We start from the raw sequence: 19,486 nt of genomic DNA on the forward strand, positions 1-19,486 counted from the left end.
AATCTGGGTCTATGCAGGTTATGTGATATGTATGTATATTTTCATCCTTGCAAACGATACCTGTAACCCCCCATAATCCCAGCCTGACCCCAGATGTACAGTACCTTGCCTCTTAACTCATGTATATTTCATTTTAAACATTAACTTTAATAAAAAATTTTAATTTGTTACCCCCTTTTTACCCAAGAATTTAGCTAATTTTCATGATCTAGTCAGTTTCCACTAGGAGAAATTGATTGTGGACGGTATTTTTGATGCAATCCTGTTATTGTATAAAGAATATACAAAATCCTGTTTCCATGAACACAGCAGGTATCATACAGGAGATAGTTTCTTTGCTCATATTTCCATGCCTTTTTCAGCCAGCACTTTACCCAAAAGTCTCTTAGCTTTTGTTCCTCAGTGTCAATTTATCGGGACTTCTCTGGCTCTGTCTGGGGCTTCTTTGCTCTGTGTCCTTCTCTCTGTTTCTGCTGCTCGTCTCTGTGCATACTGATGCACAGAGCTCCATCATTCAAAACCCCAACCCCTGTGTTTGCAATATAGTCACCAGCAAATAGCTTTGGGACACATGGTTCAGCTTCTACTCAAACTTTGTCATGTGTCTGTTTTGGGGGATGGCTCCTATTACATAAAGGAATTTCATTGTTTAATTTAAAATGAATAAAAGGCAGCAGTTACACCTATCAGCTTCAGTGAGGTTTTGTCCAACCCTCTTCAACACCAGCATAACAATATGCTGCAAGACCTCTGTGCCTGTGTGGGCTAGCCTGAAGTATGTTGTTCCTCTGGCATGAATGATTTGTAAACCCATTTTAACCAGCCCACTTAGTGAGGGGATTCTGCAGTGCCATGAAGCTGACGTAGGGGCTCTTATACCATTTAGGGTATTTCTGCACTGTAATGCAAGGTGTGATTGCAACTACTGAAGCTCATACTGCTGCTTCTACACTACTATTTTTATCCATGCTAGCCTACGTAAAGTCAGGGGTGCTGCATGCAGCAGCACCCCATGGTTTGAAATGATTTCCATCATACACAGGATTTACAGTTTTGTTCAATGGCTTTCAGCACCCCCACTATAAAAATTGTTCCAATGCCACTTGGTAAAGCCTCTGTGTAAGTATGCCTATGCATGCTGCAACCACATCTTGGATTGCAGTGTAGACATGTCCTTACTCTTATTACTGCACACATAACAAGAGGAAGGAAAAAAGGGTCTCTGGAAAAAAGAGGTGTAGTTCAAAACATCCCTATGCCACACTGACCTCCTGCTGTGTTTTGGCCCTTATAGCAGTTGCAGGTTGGCCTTCAGACTGTTCTGAAATAGTGCAAGGGGAATGGACATGCACAGAGCTAATGAGAATTTAAGCCAGTTATACACATCAGCTGCTGACTTACGATATCTGCATTTTGTTTGTCCCTCATGATCTTGTTTTGTGTGTTCTTGTTAAAGCAGTGGGAGCTTTACTGTACATGAGAAATAGGTTTCTTATATGGATTCAAATTATCAGAATATTTTCTGAATTATAAACTTTTAAAATAAGTTCTTTATGCAGTGCAGAAATGTATTCAGTTTTACTCCTACCAAAGCTTGAAACAGGTGATCATGCAAGTATAGTGAAATGTTCTATCTTTATTATTCTAATGCAGTTATTCGTTATATAAGACATAATACTGGGATACTGTGCATCTGTAATATATGGCTTATTTTTCTTTTTGTTTAAGGTAAAAATGCATATCAAGTCAGTAACTGATTTTGAATGGCTAAAGCAGAGTCGATTTTATTTTAAGGAAGATGTGGATCAAGTTTGGGTATCCATTACAAATGTTGATTTTATTTACCAGAATGAATTTCTGGGATGCACTGATCGTCTGGTTATAACTCCTCTGACTGATAGGTGAGAAACAATGTTTTTCTTGGGGGTGGGAGAGAAGCCAAAAAACTGTTTAACATGCAGAGTGGCTTCTTTTATATAATACTCTGGACTGCCGTAAATATAAAATTGTACATTATGTTCCAGAACATGTAGTGAACGTCTAACTATATGTTTGAATAGGCACCCACACCTCTTTTTCATGTAATAAAATAAAATCTCACTAATCTACATACTTTATAACTCCTACAGAAATATGATCTCTTCCCTCTTCTCAACAATGATTTAATTAACAGCAGAAATGTATTTATATTAGTATAGTATTTTATCATTTAGGAAATATTATATTATATAATGATAACTTGATGGTAGAATTGGTATTTGAGGCCTAAGAGACTCCTGGACTTGGCTCAAGAATTTGATGTGGGGGACCGAGAAATCTCCTCGTCTTCCTTTTTGTTACTTCCCTATTCACAGTGAGCAATTTTTGTAGCTTTCTGCCAATACTCATGATTGTGCACCTGGCTGTCATGCAAATTGGTCTCTCTCTAAGGTCCACTGATATCCGGTCCATGTACTGAGTCTTTCGCCTCCCCCTTGGTCATCTTCCATCCATGATCATTGCAGGGATCATCCTACCAATATAACTCTTGGGTCTTCACTGGATATGTCTATACCAATGTATCCTAGTCTCATTCACTTGTCTTCATTTCATTTCTTATCACAGAACATTGAACCATTTGACCATCTCAACATCTTCATTTCTGTGGTGGATGATTCCTTTTCTTGTGGCTGGCCAAGTCTCTGTTCCATACATTAGGGTGGGTTGAATTAGTTTTATTGTACCTTCATGGACATCTCTTTATCACAGAGAACTGGGCTCAGCTCCCACCATTTATACTGTGGCTTTGAAACAATGCTAGGCATCACTTAGGAGGACACCACTGTCACCAACCATTAATCCCAGGTATTTCAGTTCTTTCACTTTTCTAACTTCTCTGTCTGTAATATCCTTTTTATTATGGGTCCTCCTGCCTAAGCTACCAGAGCCTCAGTCTTACCAATTCTCACTCTAAATCCTGTCCACGGAAAACTGTGTTTCCACTGTTCAAATTTGGTTTGCAGGGTCTAGCAAACTTCTATGCACATCAGTAAGTCATCAGCGAACAACATAGTCCATGGTTCCCTTCTAAGACAACTACAAACAAAAAACCACAATGCTAACCCTTGGGGCAGGCAAATATTGACTGGAAATTCTCTGCTGTAGCCCCATTTGGTTTTGACTACAGTAGTCACCATTATACCTATCCTCAATAAGATGGTGTAGCGATGTGACGACTCACTGGCGCAGCGCCTCCTGCTGGTTGTCGAGGGAATTAGCTCTTCACCAGCTTCAGAGCACCCTCTGCTGGCCAGTGTCTCGCCTGCCACTGGCCCCGTGTCCCTCCTGGACCCCGGTGCCCCTTATCCTGGGATTCTGTCCCAGCAGTACCCCCACTCTGGGTCTCCCCTCGCAGGGGATCCCCCAACACTCTAAACCCACCTTGCCTCAGTGGCTACTGCCAGTCACCATCTAACCCCCATTCACTGGGGCAGACTGCAGTCTGTAATGCCACTCATCATTGGCAAGGGGTTAGGACCTGCTGCCTTTGCCTATCCTCAGGCTGCCCCTCTGCAGCCCCTATACCTTCAACAAGGCCTGCAGCCTGGGGTTTTACCAGGCTGGAGCTCCCCAGCTCCCTCTGCCCTTCCCCAGCACTGCTCTGCTTCAAGGACCTTGCTTTACGGCAGCTAGCCTTTCCCATTCCAGGGCTAGAGGGAGACTCTCCCAGCTTCTGAGCCCCAGCCCTCTTATAAGGCCAGCTGGGCCCTGATTGAGCTGGCCATAGCTGTGGCTGCTTCCCCAATCAACCTAGCTTTTTCCAGCTGCAGCCCTCTCCAGGGCTGCTTTTAACTCCTCTTTACTGGAGTGGGGCAGCTGCCCCACTACAGATGGACACACAGCAAGCTAATTCTTTTGGTACACAATTGTATTCCTTCTCCAAATCCATAAAGACCATGCCCAGTTGCTGTCTCTTCTCTGTGCTTCTCCATGAGGATTTGTAGAGCAAATATGGCATCAAGTGTACTTCTTCTTGGCACAAATCCATACTGATGCTTCAAAATTTAAACTGTACGATGCAGAAGCTTTTCAGTAATTTTCTCCCAAAGTTGCATATCATGTAAAGTTAGCATACTTGGACGATAATTAGCACATAGTGTACTATCTCCATTATCTTTGAAAATGATTACCACAAAGCTTTTATGCCATTCATCCAGCATTTTTTCTTAATATCATTGAACAGACTTGTAAAATCCTTGAAACCATCCCTTCAGCACAGCCACTGGTACTTAGTCTGGCCCAGGTGCTTTCTCCTTGTTCATTTTTCTTAAGTCCCTCTATAGTCTCTTCCTCTTATATGCCATCTATCCTCCCCTGGTTCTGCTTCCATGTTCTTGGTTCCTTTCTGGGGTTCTCATTCATCACTCTTTCAAAAAAAAAATCATTCCAGACTTTGACTCACCATTCATTTGCAATATTAAAAATGAACATGGTATATAAACAAACTTGTTCACGTCCCTCATCATTTCTTCTCTTGCCTTAATGAATTTCTAGATGGTTATTTCTCCTTCAGATCCAGTTAGGTGGTTAGGAAGCTCATCACAGGTCAATTTTTTTGCTGTTGAACACTTCTTTTGGCCTTCTTTTTGCCTCCATATAAGCCATGTTATCATTGCTAAAGCCAGCTGCTTTGCCATTTTATAAAAGTTACCTTTTTCTTCTCAACCAATCCTTTAACTTGAGAATTCCACCATCAAGTCTCCGTTCTTACCTTTTTATACTGGTTTCATCACTCTTAGGACTTCATGTGCCATTACCAACAATGTTAACGTTAGTTTGTACCAGTTATCCTCCACACATCCCTGTGTGTAGTCAGGAAGTCTAGGTATTACTACTTGTTTAAAGATTTTTTTTCATTCCCATCTTTAAGTTTTCACTGCTTAGGCTTTTTTAATGTTCAGGGGTTCAAATGTTTCTGAAGTCCATAAGTAGAAGTCTGTGCTGGTTCACAACACACTAACTGGGTATTACCTTACAATTGATTTGTGATCCATCATTTACTCTTGTTTAAAAAGAAATGAATTTGGGACTGGTGAGGCCACACCTGGAGTACTGCGTCCAGTTTTGGTCCCCCCACTACAGAAGGGATGTGAACATTTTGGAGAGAGTCCAGCAGAGGGCAACAAAAATGATTAGGGGGCTGGGGCACATGACTTACTAGGAGAAGCTGAGGGAACTGGGGTTATTTAGTCTGCAGAAGAGAAGAGTGAGGCGGGATTTGATAGCAGCCATTAACTATCTGAAGGGGGGGTTCCAAAGAAGATGGTGCTAGGCTGTTCTCAGTGGTGGCAGATGACAGAACAAGAAGCAAAGGTCTCAAGTTGCAGTGAGGGAGGTCTAGTTTGGATATTAGGAAACACTATTTCACTAGGAGGGTGGTGAAGCACTGGAATGGGTTACCTGGGGAGGTGGTGGAATCTCCATCCTTAGAGGTTTTTAAGGCCCGGCTTGACAAAGCCCTGGCTGGGGTGATTTAGTTGGGGTTGGTCCTGCTTTGAGCAGGGGATTGGACTAGATGACCTCCTGAGGTCTCTTCCAACCCTAATATTCCATGATTCTATAATTTTTGTGTGCCCACTACTGGGATAAGTTATAAGGTGGATTTTCCTCCTCTGAAATGTGGATTTGCAATCACCAAGTTCAGTGCCAGATACATTTGTAGGGGCATTTTTCTCTTGGAGTTTCTGGGTCTGATGTGCCCTCCATGGACTGTTTCATATACAGCCTTCTCAGTTCCAGCATGTGCATTTAGATCTGTTCTGATAAGTGTCTTCTCGTTGAGTGGTATGTTTCCAATAAGGCACAACAATTCATTGAAAAACTCCTCTTACCTTTTGATCATCTCCTAACTGTAGTGCATACCCACTTACTGTGTGGGTAGTCACTTTTTCTCACCACAGTTCAACACTCATCAGTCATTCTGGTAACCTCTATCACATGTCTCTGTATAGTTTCATCCAAAATAACTCCAACACCATTTCAGGAGGTTGAACTCACTAAATAGTAGATTTTTGTAACCCTCCTCCAGCATCTGAACTTTACAATCTCTCAATTTAGTCTCTTGTTCACATGTCAGATTTACTCTTCTCTAAGACCTCACATAGCTTCAAGCTTCTTCCAGACAGCAATTCCATGTTCCAACTTGCGTATGTCAGTTTCCTCGCTTCTTTAAACTTAGTGGTCCTAATCTAGGTTACAGGTTGGGCAAGGCTTTTGTACATCACTTGCAGAGCTCACTCTGAGGTACACTTGACCTGGACATTAGTTCACATGAACATATCTATTGGATAAGCTTTATGGATCACCTTCCCCTTCTCCTAGCTGAGCTGCCTCCCTAGGTTAGGGAGCTCATCTGCACCAGCAAGACTTGTTTTAAGGTGGTCTTTAATCACCTTGATGTCCTTGTCATAGGGCCTATGTGGGCATTTTATGGAAGGAGCCATGCCACCAGCTACCCAACACATCCTGCTGAGAGATGCCTCCAGTTGTTCTGAGACTCCTTATTTGGATCTTTTCAACTGTCTGGCATATGCAGGGATGTTCCTCTAGCTGCCACCCAAGGATGTGCCTGACGGGAGTTGATCACTCCTTCACAGGGTCTGGGACCTAACAATCTAAAGGAAAAATACATCTTCCATTAAGTTAAAGTTTCCAGCTCTTTCGCTTGTGAAGATTACCTTGAAAATGTAAACCAATGTGAATTGATATAAACCCCTCACTACAGCTGAAAGCTAGTTACTGATTTTTCCTAAGAATCATAAATGTAGGACTGGAAAGGACCACAGTTAGATCATTTAGTCCAGTCCCTTGCACGGAGGCAGGACTAAGTATTATCTGGACCATCCCCAACTGGTGCTTGTCTGTCTGGTCTTGAAAACCTCCAGTGACAGATTCCACAATCTTCCTAGGTGATTTTGTTCCAGTGCTTAACTACTGTTACAGGAGGAAGTTTTTCCTGTTGTCTAACCTAAATCTTACTGCAATTTAAGCCCATTATTTCTTGTCCTGTCCTCAGTGGATAAGGAGAACAATTTTTCATCCTCTTCTTGATAACAATCTTTTATGTACTTGGAGACTGTCATATTCCCCCTCAGTTGTCAATTTTGCAGACTAAACAAACCCAGTTTTTTTCCATCTTTCCTCGTAGGTCATGTTTTCTAGGACTTTAATCATTTTTGTTACTCTCCTTTGGACTTCTCCAATTGTCCACAGCTTTTCTGAAGTCTGGTGCCTGGAACTGGACACAATACTGCAGTTGAGGCCTTATCAATGCTGAGTAGAGTGAAAGAATTACTTCTTATGTCTTGCTTACAACACTCCTACTAATGCATCCCAGAATGCTTGCTTTTTTTTGCAACAGAATTACATTGTTGACGCATTTAGTTTGTGATCCACTATGACCTCCAGATCCTTTGCTGCAGTACTCTGTCTTAGGCAGTCATTTCCCATTTTGTGTTCGTGCAGCTGATCCTTCCTAAGTGTAGTATTTTGCATTTGTCCTCATTGAATTTAATCCTATTTATTTTAACTGGTTTCTCTGGTTTGTCAACCATCATTCTGAATTCTAATCCTGTCTTCCTATGTGCTTTCAATTCTTCCAGCTTGGTATCATCTGCAAACTTTATAAGTGTACTCTCTATGTCATTATTAAAATCATATATGAAGAAACTGAATAGAACCAGACCCAGGACAGATTGCTGTAGGACCCCACTCAATGTGGCCTTCCAGCTTGACTCTGTCCCATCGATAACTATTCGGAGTATGCTTTTCCAACCAGTTGTGCATCCATCTAATGACTGCTATTCTACCATGTTTCTATAATATCCGGTTTGACCTCCTGCACTAGTTTTTCCAGTTCCTCCATTTTATTGCCCAGACTCCATGCATTCGTGTACAAGCATTGAAGTCACTTCCCTTAGTCACAGAGTTTTCTAGTTCTTGGTATTCCATTATCCCTTGCCATATCTTCATTTAGCTGATTTTTCTGCTCCTGTGTATTGAAATCAGGTATGAAATACATGTTTCAAATTGTTGAAAAAACTGAAGCCTGTTAGCGCGTAGGTCCATTATGTGTAATCTTACTTTGAGCATCCAGATCTGTGAGAGGTCATCTGCACAGCCCCTTCCTGATAAGTGGTTCTGAGGGTACCACTCCAAAGACTGTGAATTTGCAGTCAGTATTCTCCTGGAACTCCAGGAACATAGTTATGAACTAAACCGTAAAAAAAAATTACACATTGGTACCAATTTGGGTTGGAAAAAATCTCTTCCTGCATTTTAAACAGCTTTGTGTCAACAGATTTATGGTGGACCTTCCTGAAGAATAACTTAGTGGTAGAATTGAGCCTGTTCGGTTTTTTTTTTTTTGGTTAGCTATCAATTTTTGAAAAAATTCCTAATAAGCAGATTTGTTATATAATGACTTAAGTGAAAGGAAACAAACTTGATTATGTTATTCAACACATTGTTAAGTAGTAAGCAAAAAGGAGAATTTTGGTATCACGTTAAAGACATTAATTTCAACTCTTTTTATACAAAACATGTAATTAATACAACTCCGCCATCTAAATACTACATAATTAATAGAAATGTCTCTTTCCGTGTTGTTAATGCTTTCTCAATGCTACTAATGTTATTGTATGTTCTGCCATAACTACATTGAGTGATGTATCAAGTCCACAATAATATGAAATGGTTAACCCACTAACAATCCAGTATTCAGCAGCTGACTAGAATGTCCTCTCCATTTGTATCCTCATCTTCATTATCTGAACTGTGCTCCATACTGTCCCATCCTCCTCATCCATGTTCTCACACATTTGCAAAATATGTGCTAGAGAGCATTTGAGTCCATTTATAAGGCACTAAAAATCAGGTAATTTACATTCTTTGATGCATTTACAAGCTCTCAGCTGCAAGATTACCTCAGGGGCAGGCCAGCCTTTCATCCATTCTGTTGTCAGATCACCTTTCTATATGACCCAGCCACGCCCCATGCTATGGCTGGTTATGACGGGATACTTCTCTAGGCTCCTACACCAGATAGCAGCCTCATAATTGGCACAAAGCATTAAGGTAGAGGCAGTCTTTGTACAGAGGAAGCAGGTCAGATTCATCATCTCCCTTCTTAGGTTGGAACAGCTCTGGTATCTTAGCTCATTTACCTCTGTGATATTTGACTTAGCTACATACATTGTACAGGTGAATTCCTGAAGATGGTGACGAAGTCTTTAGATAAGACCCTGTGTTGCCCTAGCTCTGCCAGTGCTCAGTAAAGGTACTCTTTTCTGGTGATTATCTTTAGACCAGTAATTTCCCCACATCTTGCAAATGTGCTAACAGAATCACACCTAGGGAATGCATGCATTCTTAACAGGGCTGAGCAGACTTCCTTTCTTAGTGAAGTGATACCAAGTTTGGTTACATCTTCTTTGATTTTTTGATACCAGATCTTCCATAGATTTTTGCCAATGTGTCTGAAGAAATCAAGGGTAAGAATTGGCACATCAGTGTCCTCAGATACCATTGATTTCATGGTTCTTTGATGCATGCTTTGCATGTAACATTATCCATGTGTGTGATTTTTGTGAAGAGGACAAGTTCAGAAAGTTTGGCAAGCTTGTTATACAGTACTCCTGAATGTCATATACATTATCTCACCATATACATTTCTCCAGAGAAAAAGGCTTTTTCCATTCTTCACATAAGAACTTGATGAAAGCAGTTTTGCTGGTAGAACATGCAAGAAAACACCTCCATTGTTTATATCAGGCCAGAAGATCCAATGTTCTTCAATAGAACTTCAGGTTCTGCCCTTCTATTTTCCATCTCTGAATTTTTAATGGAGATGTGTGATAGAGTTTACAGACTTCACACTAAGGCTGAGACAGGGGAAGGACCAGAGCAGGACTGGGCCAGGAAAACTCAGCCCCTCAGGCACTGCTGAGCACGCTTCTGAGGAAAAGACCAGTATAAAGGGAGCTTCGGCAGCCAGGAACAGGGGGTGTGGGAGAGAAAATACAGAAGCCCTTTTCTGAAGGAGCACTACCCTGTAGCAGCAGGAGAAGAAACCGCTACTGTGGGGGTTCGGCTGTGAGTCTTCCCTTCCCCCTCCCCGGCACTACGCAAGAGGGAGGTAGAATGTGGGGCAAGGGCACCAAAGGGCTGCAGTCATCAGTCCTAGATGGTGGGGGTTCGAGGCAAGGACTGCAGCCATATGCCAAACTGAGACACAAGGTGTGTAGGATGTGGCCAATGGGCCAAATTTTATGGGGCTGATCTCAGGCCATCCCAAGCTGCTACACTTTTAGGGCCCTGGGCCAGAACCCCTTATACCTCACCCCAAGAAGGGCAGGGCAAGGGCTTACAGGTAAAGAAGCTGGTCCAGCAGGAACCTAAGCCACAGGGCCCAAGTCTTATTGAACTGAGAAAGAGACTGAGGTTGGCAGCCCAGACCACTAAATCTACTGGCTGACCAAACCACCCCACTAAAAGTTGTCATTGAACATGTTGGAGATCACATCTATCCTGGCACTGTCAGTTGCAGTCTTCAAGGTTTAGACATTATCTGACAGATCACCATATATTTTGTTCTTAATATTTATTTTGTGTACAAGACCCGTTCCATCTATGGTGTAAGCCAGGGGTGGGCAAACTTTTTGGCTTGAGGGCCACATCAGGGTTGCAAATCGGTATGGAGGGCTGGGTAGGGAAGGCTGTGCCTCCCCAAACTGTCTGGCCCCCGCCCCCTATCTGTCCCCTCCCACTTCTTGCCCCCTGACTGCCCCCCTCAGAACCCCCAAACCATCCAAACCCCCTACTCCTTGTCCCCTGACCGCCCCCTCCCGGGATCCCCGCCCCCTCCCGGGATCCCCACCCCTGGGACCCCACCCCCTATCCAACTCCGCCCCCCCCCCAAGCCCCTTTCGGAATGTGGCCCTGGGAACATGGGCGGAGGACTCAGGAGGAGCAAGGGCAGCCGCGCAGCTGGAGAGAAGCAGCAGTTTCCCCTTCAAAGTGCTGCTTCTCTCCAGCCGGCTGCGCGGCCGCCCGGTGCTCCTCCTGAGTCCTCCACCCACGTTCGCTGCGCTCCTGCCACCTACACCGCCCCTGCAGTGCAGCCCCTCCCCCCCCACGGGGTGTGTGCCGGTGCTGAGCTGCCTGAGTGCCCGGCCCTGGGACCCCCTGTTGTTGGGAGGGCCGTGCCAGGGCACCCTGAGCTGCGACGCCTGGCCGGAGCCAGCCAAGGCTGAGGCTGCGGGGGAGGGGAGACAGCAAGGGAGGGGCCAGGGGCAAGCCTCCCCGGTTGGAAGCTCAGGGGCTAGGCAGGACGGTCCCGTGGGCCGTAGTTTGCCCACCTCTGGTGTAAGCAGATGGGCTAGGAATTGTACCAACTTTTTCTCAAGATTCCTTGTCAGGGCTGCTTTATTTGTCTTCCTCGTGGTGCCATCAAAGATGGTGAGAGGCTGGGGTAGTGGTCCTAAGGGGTGCTGCAGTACTTTCCTTATGTCCAGATTCCTATTTGATGCATGTGGGATATGTGATCCACCTTTAATACAATCTCCTTGTTTGAGGCTTTTGTTTTTCTGGATTTCTTTATTATTGAATGTCTTTTGTTTTTGCTTTGGCAGCTTATCATAGGAGTTCTGGGTTGGCTGCAGTTTCTAGCCTGTTATGTCTGAATTCTATATATACACCTTCGTTTTTCTCCTTTGCATGTAACAGATTGTGACAGGGTTGGTGGGAAAACCCCATCCAGTGTGGGACGAGTGCACCCCACACAGCCTCCTAAGCCCCAGTCAATGTGCTCACCCCTAATAGCTGGGCAGTGTGGCCCAATGGCCAAAGTCAATAGGTTCGCCCATCTTAACGGGCAGTAAGGTCTATTGGTCAGTCTATAGCATTGCCCCTCCTAGTGGGCAGTAAGGCCTAGCAGGTACAGTCAGTAGATTCGCCCCAGGGAGACAGGGGCAATAAGGCCTAGTCGCCAGTCAGTAAATTCACCCTTGTCAGCAGGGCAGTAAGGCCTAGAGGCCAGGATCAGTCAGAATGGGGGCCACCACGCACAGGAAAGGGGGTCGTGACCCAAGTAGGGGGGGTCCAGGCCTTCCCTCTCCACCAGACCCCAGCCCAAGGCCCCGGTCGTGGCAGGGGTGTGTGCCACTGGGGGGAGGGATGGCCAACCAAAACACACTGACTCAAAAATTCCGGTTCACTAATCACATCCCTATCAAATTCCCTTGGGCTGCTTCCTACCATAGTTCCCACTGTCCTGGTCTGGGCATCTCTGTTATTAATGGATTCTTTGGTCTGTGTTGTTCCTGGTGATTCTGGATGCAATGGGTACCTTGGTGTCTGCCTGGGTTACCATGTCTCCAGCCCCCACGGCCTCGGGCATCAGCTGGTCCTTGGCAGGCACCAGCAGACTATGTCCTTTCTCCCTGGCAGTCAGCCCCAACTGAGGTGAGCTGCTCCCTTTTATACCAGTGCACCTGGAGAATGCCCAGTAGAGTGAAGGGGGCATGGTTTCCTCAGCTCACAATGTAGGGTTAACTCTTCCCCATCCAGTACAGAGCGAGTGAGTTCCATCACACAGATCCTCGCTAACATCTTCAGGAGCTACAGAACAAGTGAAGAGACATTTAGTTCTACAAATGGATTGACCCAGGTCTTCTCCAATGTATCTGTCAGTGACTGACATCTTTTTCATCTCTCTGTAATCTGGGTGGCTCAAGATCTGCATGAGATATACCAGGCATCTGGACCTGTACCATTTGCCTTAGTTTCCTAAAAACAGGTATTTCTGCACTCTGCAGTTAGGTAATACCTGTTCACTGCCCCAGCCTCAGGTCTGAATCCTTTGGTCCCATCTGCTGTCTGTGTCTTTATTGACAGTCTCCTGAATGGCCTGATCTACAAGAATTTTTCCAAAGGGTTTCGTGACCCCATCTGTATAGAGAAGCCTCTGTTTTTGAAATGATCACACACCTCAGAATGTTCTATCTCCAACCATGGCGTTTGTATGAAGAACACTAGCAGATAGTATAAGTTTGCTTGTCATAAGCCAGAACACTAAGATATCATGACTCCGGTCATGGTTAGGTGAAGAAGCCCAGTCACCTTTTCTGGATGCTTGAGAAAAAGGCCAGGAACCACAACAACCATAACAGTTTAATTAATCCAGAATGCTGATAAGTCCCTGTTTTCATTACTCAAATGGTTCAGGTACATGTTAAAAAGCTGAAATCCAAACACAGGATGAATGGTTGAGGACATCATTCAACAGGTTTATGTTGCCATATAGCTTCTCCATCTAGTTTGTGTCGTTGAGGCTTTGTAAATCAATCAGATGGTGGTCCACCATCCAGGTATAAAAGCCCTTCCTGACTAATCTCAGCTCAGTGGTGATTGTGTCCCTGCAGTACACTCCGATGGAACTTTCAGCATTAATACTGGACTCCAAGATCATTGGAATCTTTTCCCAATGATTGACATCATATTGCATATTTTATGAAATGCTCCCATTCTGATAATTATGGATTGGAATATTATAATTTTTTGTCATTCTTCCACAATATTTCTGCATACAATGCGTGGTCAAAGACACATACTTTGTAAGACATAAATTGAGTTTTTTCCAAATATTTTCAGAGTCTGATTAAGGATTTTTTTAGGCTGTGGACATCTCCATTGGTGGTGCATTCATGATCGGCAAATACCCACCCTTGTCCTGAGTCATACTGATCTTGTGGCATGCTTGGATGTTGAACTCAATCCAGGAGCTGATTGGTTATTTACATCTGTTTGCCTGAGTAGAGACCATACTTCATTCTTAACTTGAGCATTGTGAATGGCCTCTTCATAGTGTACCTCCACTGATTCCATCCAGAAGGGCCAACTCAGTTACCAGCATTATAAAGAGTAAGCAGTACTGGTGGAGGAGTGATGCTGTGGTTTTTGACTTTCTCTGCATGTGGAGGCTTCTTGGCTTGTCCAGTAGTTCATATCTGAGGCTGCACTGCAATACCATTTAATCTTTGATGTCCCTGCATCACTGAGTGTGTCTCAAGTCTGTTGCTGTTATCATATGTCAAAGTTGTAGAGATGCAAGGCAGAATGTTGGATGGTATTGACCCACCTGATTCCTCCTCATTAGCCAGCTTCTGCAGACAGAGGTCAGTGTCCATTTCCTCCAGCTGCCTATAAGATATCCATGATCTTGTTGGTTGAGTGCCTGAAACAACTCCATATTGCTTGTGGAGGATATCCTGTTAACGTGGGTAGTGAAGTGCTTTGGAGGTTTCTGCAAACCTCCACTAATGTCATATATATAATCTTGGGGAGGGGGGAGAGGAAGACTGTATGAATCTTTGAATTCATGAGGCTGGTGTACTCTCTTTTGTGTCCCCTGTTAACACATGCAGGAAGTCCATGAGAGATTTTTGGCATTGGGGTGTAATAATTATCAAGCCCCTCTGGCTGTAGATACCATGGTTGATCAATCTTGGATTCTTTCACATTTAACTGCATGATCGGCCCATTGCTTTGAAACTTTATCAGTCTTCTGACAAAAGTGAATCCAGTTCAGAGGCCATTCTTGGATTCTCATTGACTAACATTGCCTTAGATAGGTTTTCTGGTATCGCCATAAGTTTGCCATTATCTGATATCTCCAGGCTACGACTGAATTCTGCTTCCAGTGTTCTCCAAATGTTTGTGACTTGATTTTTTTTTTAACACCCAGAGAGCTCATATTGGCCACCAATTTCTCTGGCATGTTCACCACTGATACAAGATGAGGCTTTGAGAACAAATTAGGCTATTTAGTTATTTGCACTGTCGTACATTTTTTTCTTTCATAAAGTATATACTGTCGTCATCTTCACCTTGACAAAACTTCTGCTTTTCTGATGGTCTTGTGTAGGCTCTAACAAGATCTCTGATTTGTGTGCGTCTGCTGCTACCATCTCCCTTTATGTAACAGCCAATATCTTTCTGTCCATCTTCTCTTTTCTTCTGCTCTTTTCTATACATTCCTATTTGACCTGAGATCTACTGCTTGCAATGGTGGCTCTCAGGACTTGGTCTCTTTCACATAAATGATTACTTTTGTCATAAAATATACAGACTTTTTCTTATATTGTGGTGGATGATGCTCCCATTCCCCTTATTGATTTGCATGATTTATGACCAACTTCTTCACTACAGGTGGATCATTTTGCCTATTTTTCATGCTGTTGCAGAGTTTTCTTGTGTGTAAATATCTTTCTGCAGTTTAGGTGGTAAAATGTTTGTTGCTTCATTGGTGTCTTTATAGTGAATAATGGTGGCACATTTTTGGATCTTGTCTCTTAAAAGATTCTTCCATGATTCCATGTCTCTTGGTTTGGTCAGTTCTGTGAAAGAAGCCTCCACATAACATATCACACACATGTTTTTAGATCTTTTACTCAGTTCGTGAATGCTTTTTGGGAACCTCTGAATCAGATTCGATTGTTCATTCAGTAATCACAATAGCATCACTGTCAAATCTGAAGCAAACACAGGAAAAAATATGTAAATCGTAGGTCACAGTACCTTATTATATACAAAAACTACCAAAAATTGATTTTAAGTTTAGAAATCGGTGTAGAATCAAATAATTTTTCATGTGAGGCATGACCTCCATTATTATGTATTTGGTAGTTGCCATGTTAATGGTTATGCAAATAAGACATTTTTTCATAGTATTCATTATTGTAATGTAAAAAAAGTAATTACCCAAAATTGGGTGAAGATGTATTCATGGAAATAGGCCTACCTCCACCTTTTAAGCTACCATGCAGAATGGTCCACCACATATTTTTGTAATATGTATGAAATAATATATTAAAAAATGGGAATTTGCCCACCCAGATGGTACCAAAAAGTTGTCTGGCTCATGGGCTAACAGTCCAGTAACCTACTTTTGTCCTTTAATTGTTCAGATGTCCTATATTTTCTTTATCACAACCCTAGAATTCATTTATACTTCGTGGAATCCTGCTCACTTGGGGTTAGATTACATCTTTAGACTTGGCCCTGAGCAAGGATGACTTATACTTAACTGCTCCTCCGTAGGAGTAGCTTTACAAAGGAATTGTGACTCAGAGGCACAGTCATTCCTGACCTCTGAGTAAATTACTGCAGCCCTTGAAAAGATGCATCTTATTTATTTCATTGGTATGGACACCTATTCTGACCTAAGGCTTTGTTCACTCTGTCTCTCTCCACCCTTTCCCATCCATTGTCTCACTGGGATGAATATCCAGAGAACAGGGGCTGTGCTCTACAACAGACCCAAGTCTGGGTAAATCAAGCAGTGGGGGTTGGGTGGCCTCCTTACTCTCCCAGATGGTCCAGCTTGGCCAAGCAAAGCAGGGTCACAAGTTAGCCTTTTATTAAAGAAAGGTTGGATTGTGTCTTTAACTGCAGTTGCCCCAGGAGGCATTGTGTCTCAGAGAAATATCTCTGAGGCTCAATTCCCTCCCTGCTCCCCCTTTTCCTGGAGGTGGGGGAAGGGTAGGAGGATAATAATTTACTGTTGTCCTGTACTAGCCACAAATTACAATACCCCCTGAATTGTGTTGGCTCAGATATGCTGGCTGGCATGTTGAGGGGGCTAATATTGCTTTATTATATGCATGTAGGTTTTATTTCTCACTTTCATCTGTAGTTAATTATAAATTTGAATTAACATTTACAGATGCTATATAACCTTAGCTCAGGCTTTGGGAATGAACATGGGAGGAGCTCCAGCAGGACCAGCTGGAACTGGTAAAACAGAAACTACAAAAGACATGGGAAAGGCTCTGGGAAAATATGTAGTAGTATTTAACTGTTCTGATCAAATGGACTTCAGAGGCTTGGGTAGGATTTTCAAAGGTAAGATTTTCCATGTTGCATGTACTGAGAAACAAAGAACAAATTACTTTTTTATTAAATCATAATATCCACATAGAATAAAATTTTCACAGGCACTTAACCCCCATTTTCAATAGTGACTTAGGAGCAAGTAGGAGGACTCCTAAGTGCCTAAGAGCCTAAATCACTTTTGAAAATGAGTAGAAGTTCACTACTAACCTGCGACTGCCTCTGAGTATAGGCATTGCTGCCTACCTGTGGGCATCCAAATTCTATCTCCTGCCTAAGCCCCGGAGTGATTCACAAACGAGGGGAAGATGGGCATTCAGCAACCTAACTCTTCTGAGGGGCCAGATCCGATAGATGTGTTCAGAGCCTGCCTACTGGATCAGGCCCCAATAGATGAGCTTACACAAAATAGCTGGAGGGGCAGGACCTCCCTCATAACTTTTAGCCCTGTAGTTAGGGTACTCACTTGGGAGGTGCGAAAGTCCCCTCTCCATCTGAGAGAGAGAAGGGATTTGAACCAGGATCTACCACCTGTCAGGTGACTGCTCTAACCATTGGGCTATAAGTCTAATGTAGGGAGTCCTTCAGTCTCTCCTGTTGGAGCTGTTGCATTGTGGGTAAATAAGATAAGAATAATTGGAGCAGGGGGATTGGATCCTGGGTGTGCCACATCCTGGGTGACTGCTCTAATTGTCAGGCTATAGAATCAATCTTATGCTTGTATTCTCATTTTCACTTTCTTAGTCATTTTAAATATTAATGCCTATCCATACAAATATGCTTTCCTGAGGTACACTCATTTAGTCTTTTTCAATAATAGATGTATTACACACAAAGTTAAAAGAACATTATCAGAGTTGCAAAGTCAAGAAATCAAAGTTAAGAAATTCCAGAATTGCCTGGGTTCAGCTCCTTGAGTACGCATTATAATGTACTCTTTAATTACATGATCAAAAGTTAGCTTGTCCCAGTTATTGGTGACCTGAGATAACTGCAGTGAAAAGATGAAGTCACAGCCAAGCCGAAGTATCTGTACATGTTAATCTTCCAATCCCTTCCCACTAGCCCCCTGAGCAGTTAATCCCGAGTGCCATCTACCCATACTTTGATCATTGACTGGAAGGCAGCGGAGGGCAACAAAAATGATTAGGGGGCTGGAGCACATGACAAATGAGGAGAGGCTGAGGGAACTGGGATTATTTAGTCTGCAGAAGAGAAGAATGAGGGGGGATTTGATAGCTGCTTTCAACTACCTGAAAGGGGGTTCCAAAGAGGATGGATCTAGACTGTTCTCAGTGGTAGCAGATGACAGAACAAGGAGTAATGGTCTCAAGTTGGGGGAAGTTTAGGTTGGATATTAGGAAAAACTTTTTTACTAGGAGGGTGGTGAAGCACTGGAATGGGTTACCTAGGGACGTGGTGGAATCTCCATCATTAGAGGTTTTTAAAGCCCGGCTTGACAAAGCCCTGGCTGGGATGATTTAGTTGGGGGTTGGTCCTGCTTTGAGCAGGGGGTTGGACTAGATGACCTCCTGAGGTCCCTTCCAACCCTGATATTCTGTGATATATGTACCTTCATATGCATCTGCTCAGCTCCTTGGTCCCATTGTTTGTGTATTTTCTGTAGCTGCACCCCTCAACCACTCTAAGAAGAAAATATGATTACTTAGCTCTATTGTAACAGTACTTCGAATTATGGTTCACATGTGTATTCCACTACCTGCCCTATGTCCCCTCTGCACTGGCGTTTTCAGACACATTTCCAATGTAAAGGAACTGAGAGTGGAAGGGGAGAGGGGAAGGTTGGGATGGCACCGCACTTATATAGCCTTAGAAAGGGCCATGGGAAGGTGCAGAGTGCCTGTGCCACCTTGATGGGTACTGTAACAGAAAGCTCTCTGGCTCCAGCTTGCTGGGTGTGCACACATTCCTGTGTGGAATACATGAATGAACCACATTTCAAAGAACAACTGTTGTAATACAGGCAAGTAACCACTTTATACTCTTTCCTAGGGCAGTTCTCTAAAAAGCATAAATGCTCAGACCACTCTTGACCTCCAAAGCCAAAAAAAAATGACTGCTTCATCTTAGAGTCCTCAGTGTGGGATTTTTCTGCCCAGAGATTAGCCACTCCAATACCAAAGGCAGAGCATACCTTTTGGCTTGCCACTCCCTGGTACTGCCCCATACTGGCTCTCATAGAGCATGGCCTTTGACTTCTGTACCCATTCCAGGATGATCAAGACTGTCTACTTCATCAGTGGCAACAGTGGATCCACCATCAGTGTTGTTGGTAGGGCAGTGGACATTATTGGTACTGACCATGCCAGAGCCCTATGTAGCTGCAAAAGATCTGCTCTTCCTCTTGGTACCACTTCACTGCTCATCCAAACTAACCCTTGTCGGGGCTGTCACATGCAGTGTAGACATCAGCACTGACATTGGGGTCTGTTATAGTAACTGTGACCAGAGGTCCTCAGTTGCCTCTATGACTTCACCCAGACTACAGGTTCTGCTTTGCCTCAGTGCATGGTACCAATAGCTAGGAAGCCCCTGA

General features: G+C 43.5%; 1 protein-coding gene across 1 annotated transcript in view; it reads left to right on the top strand.

Moving 5' to 3' along the window:
• Window positions 1-19,486, top strand: part of DNAH8 (dynein axonemal heavy chain 8) — a 595,636-nt gene that overhangs the window by 334,807 nt on the left and 241,343 nt on the right. The window contains exons 44-45 of the mRNA XM_065589982.1: window positions 1,729-1,901; window positions 16,763-16,941. Coding sequence (XP_065446054.1) covers window positions 1,729-1,901; window positions 16,763-16,941 — 352 coding nt within the window. The remainder of the gene's footprint in view (window positions 1-1,728; window positions 1,902-16,762; window positions 16,942-19,486) is intronic.

Source organism: Chrysemys picta, chromosome 3, assembly GCF_011386835.1.
Source record: "Chrysemys picta bellii isolate R12L10 chromosome 3, ASM1138683v2, whole genome shotgun sequence".
NCBI lineage: Eukaryota > Metazoa > Chordata > Testudines > Emydidae > Chrysemys > Chrysemys picta.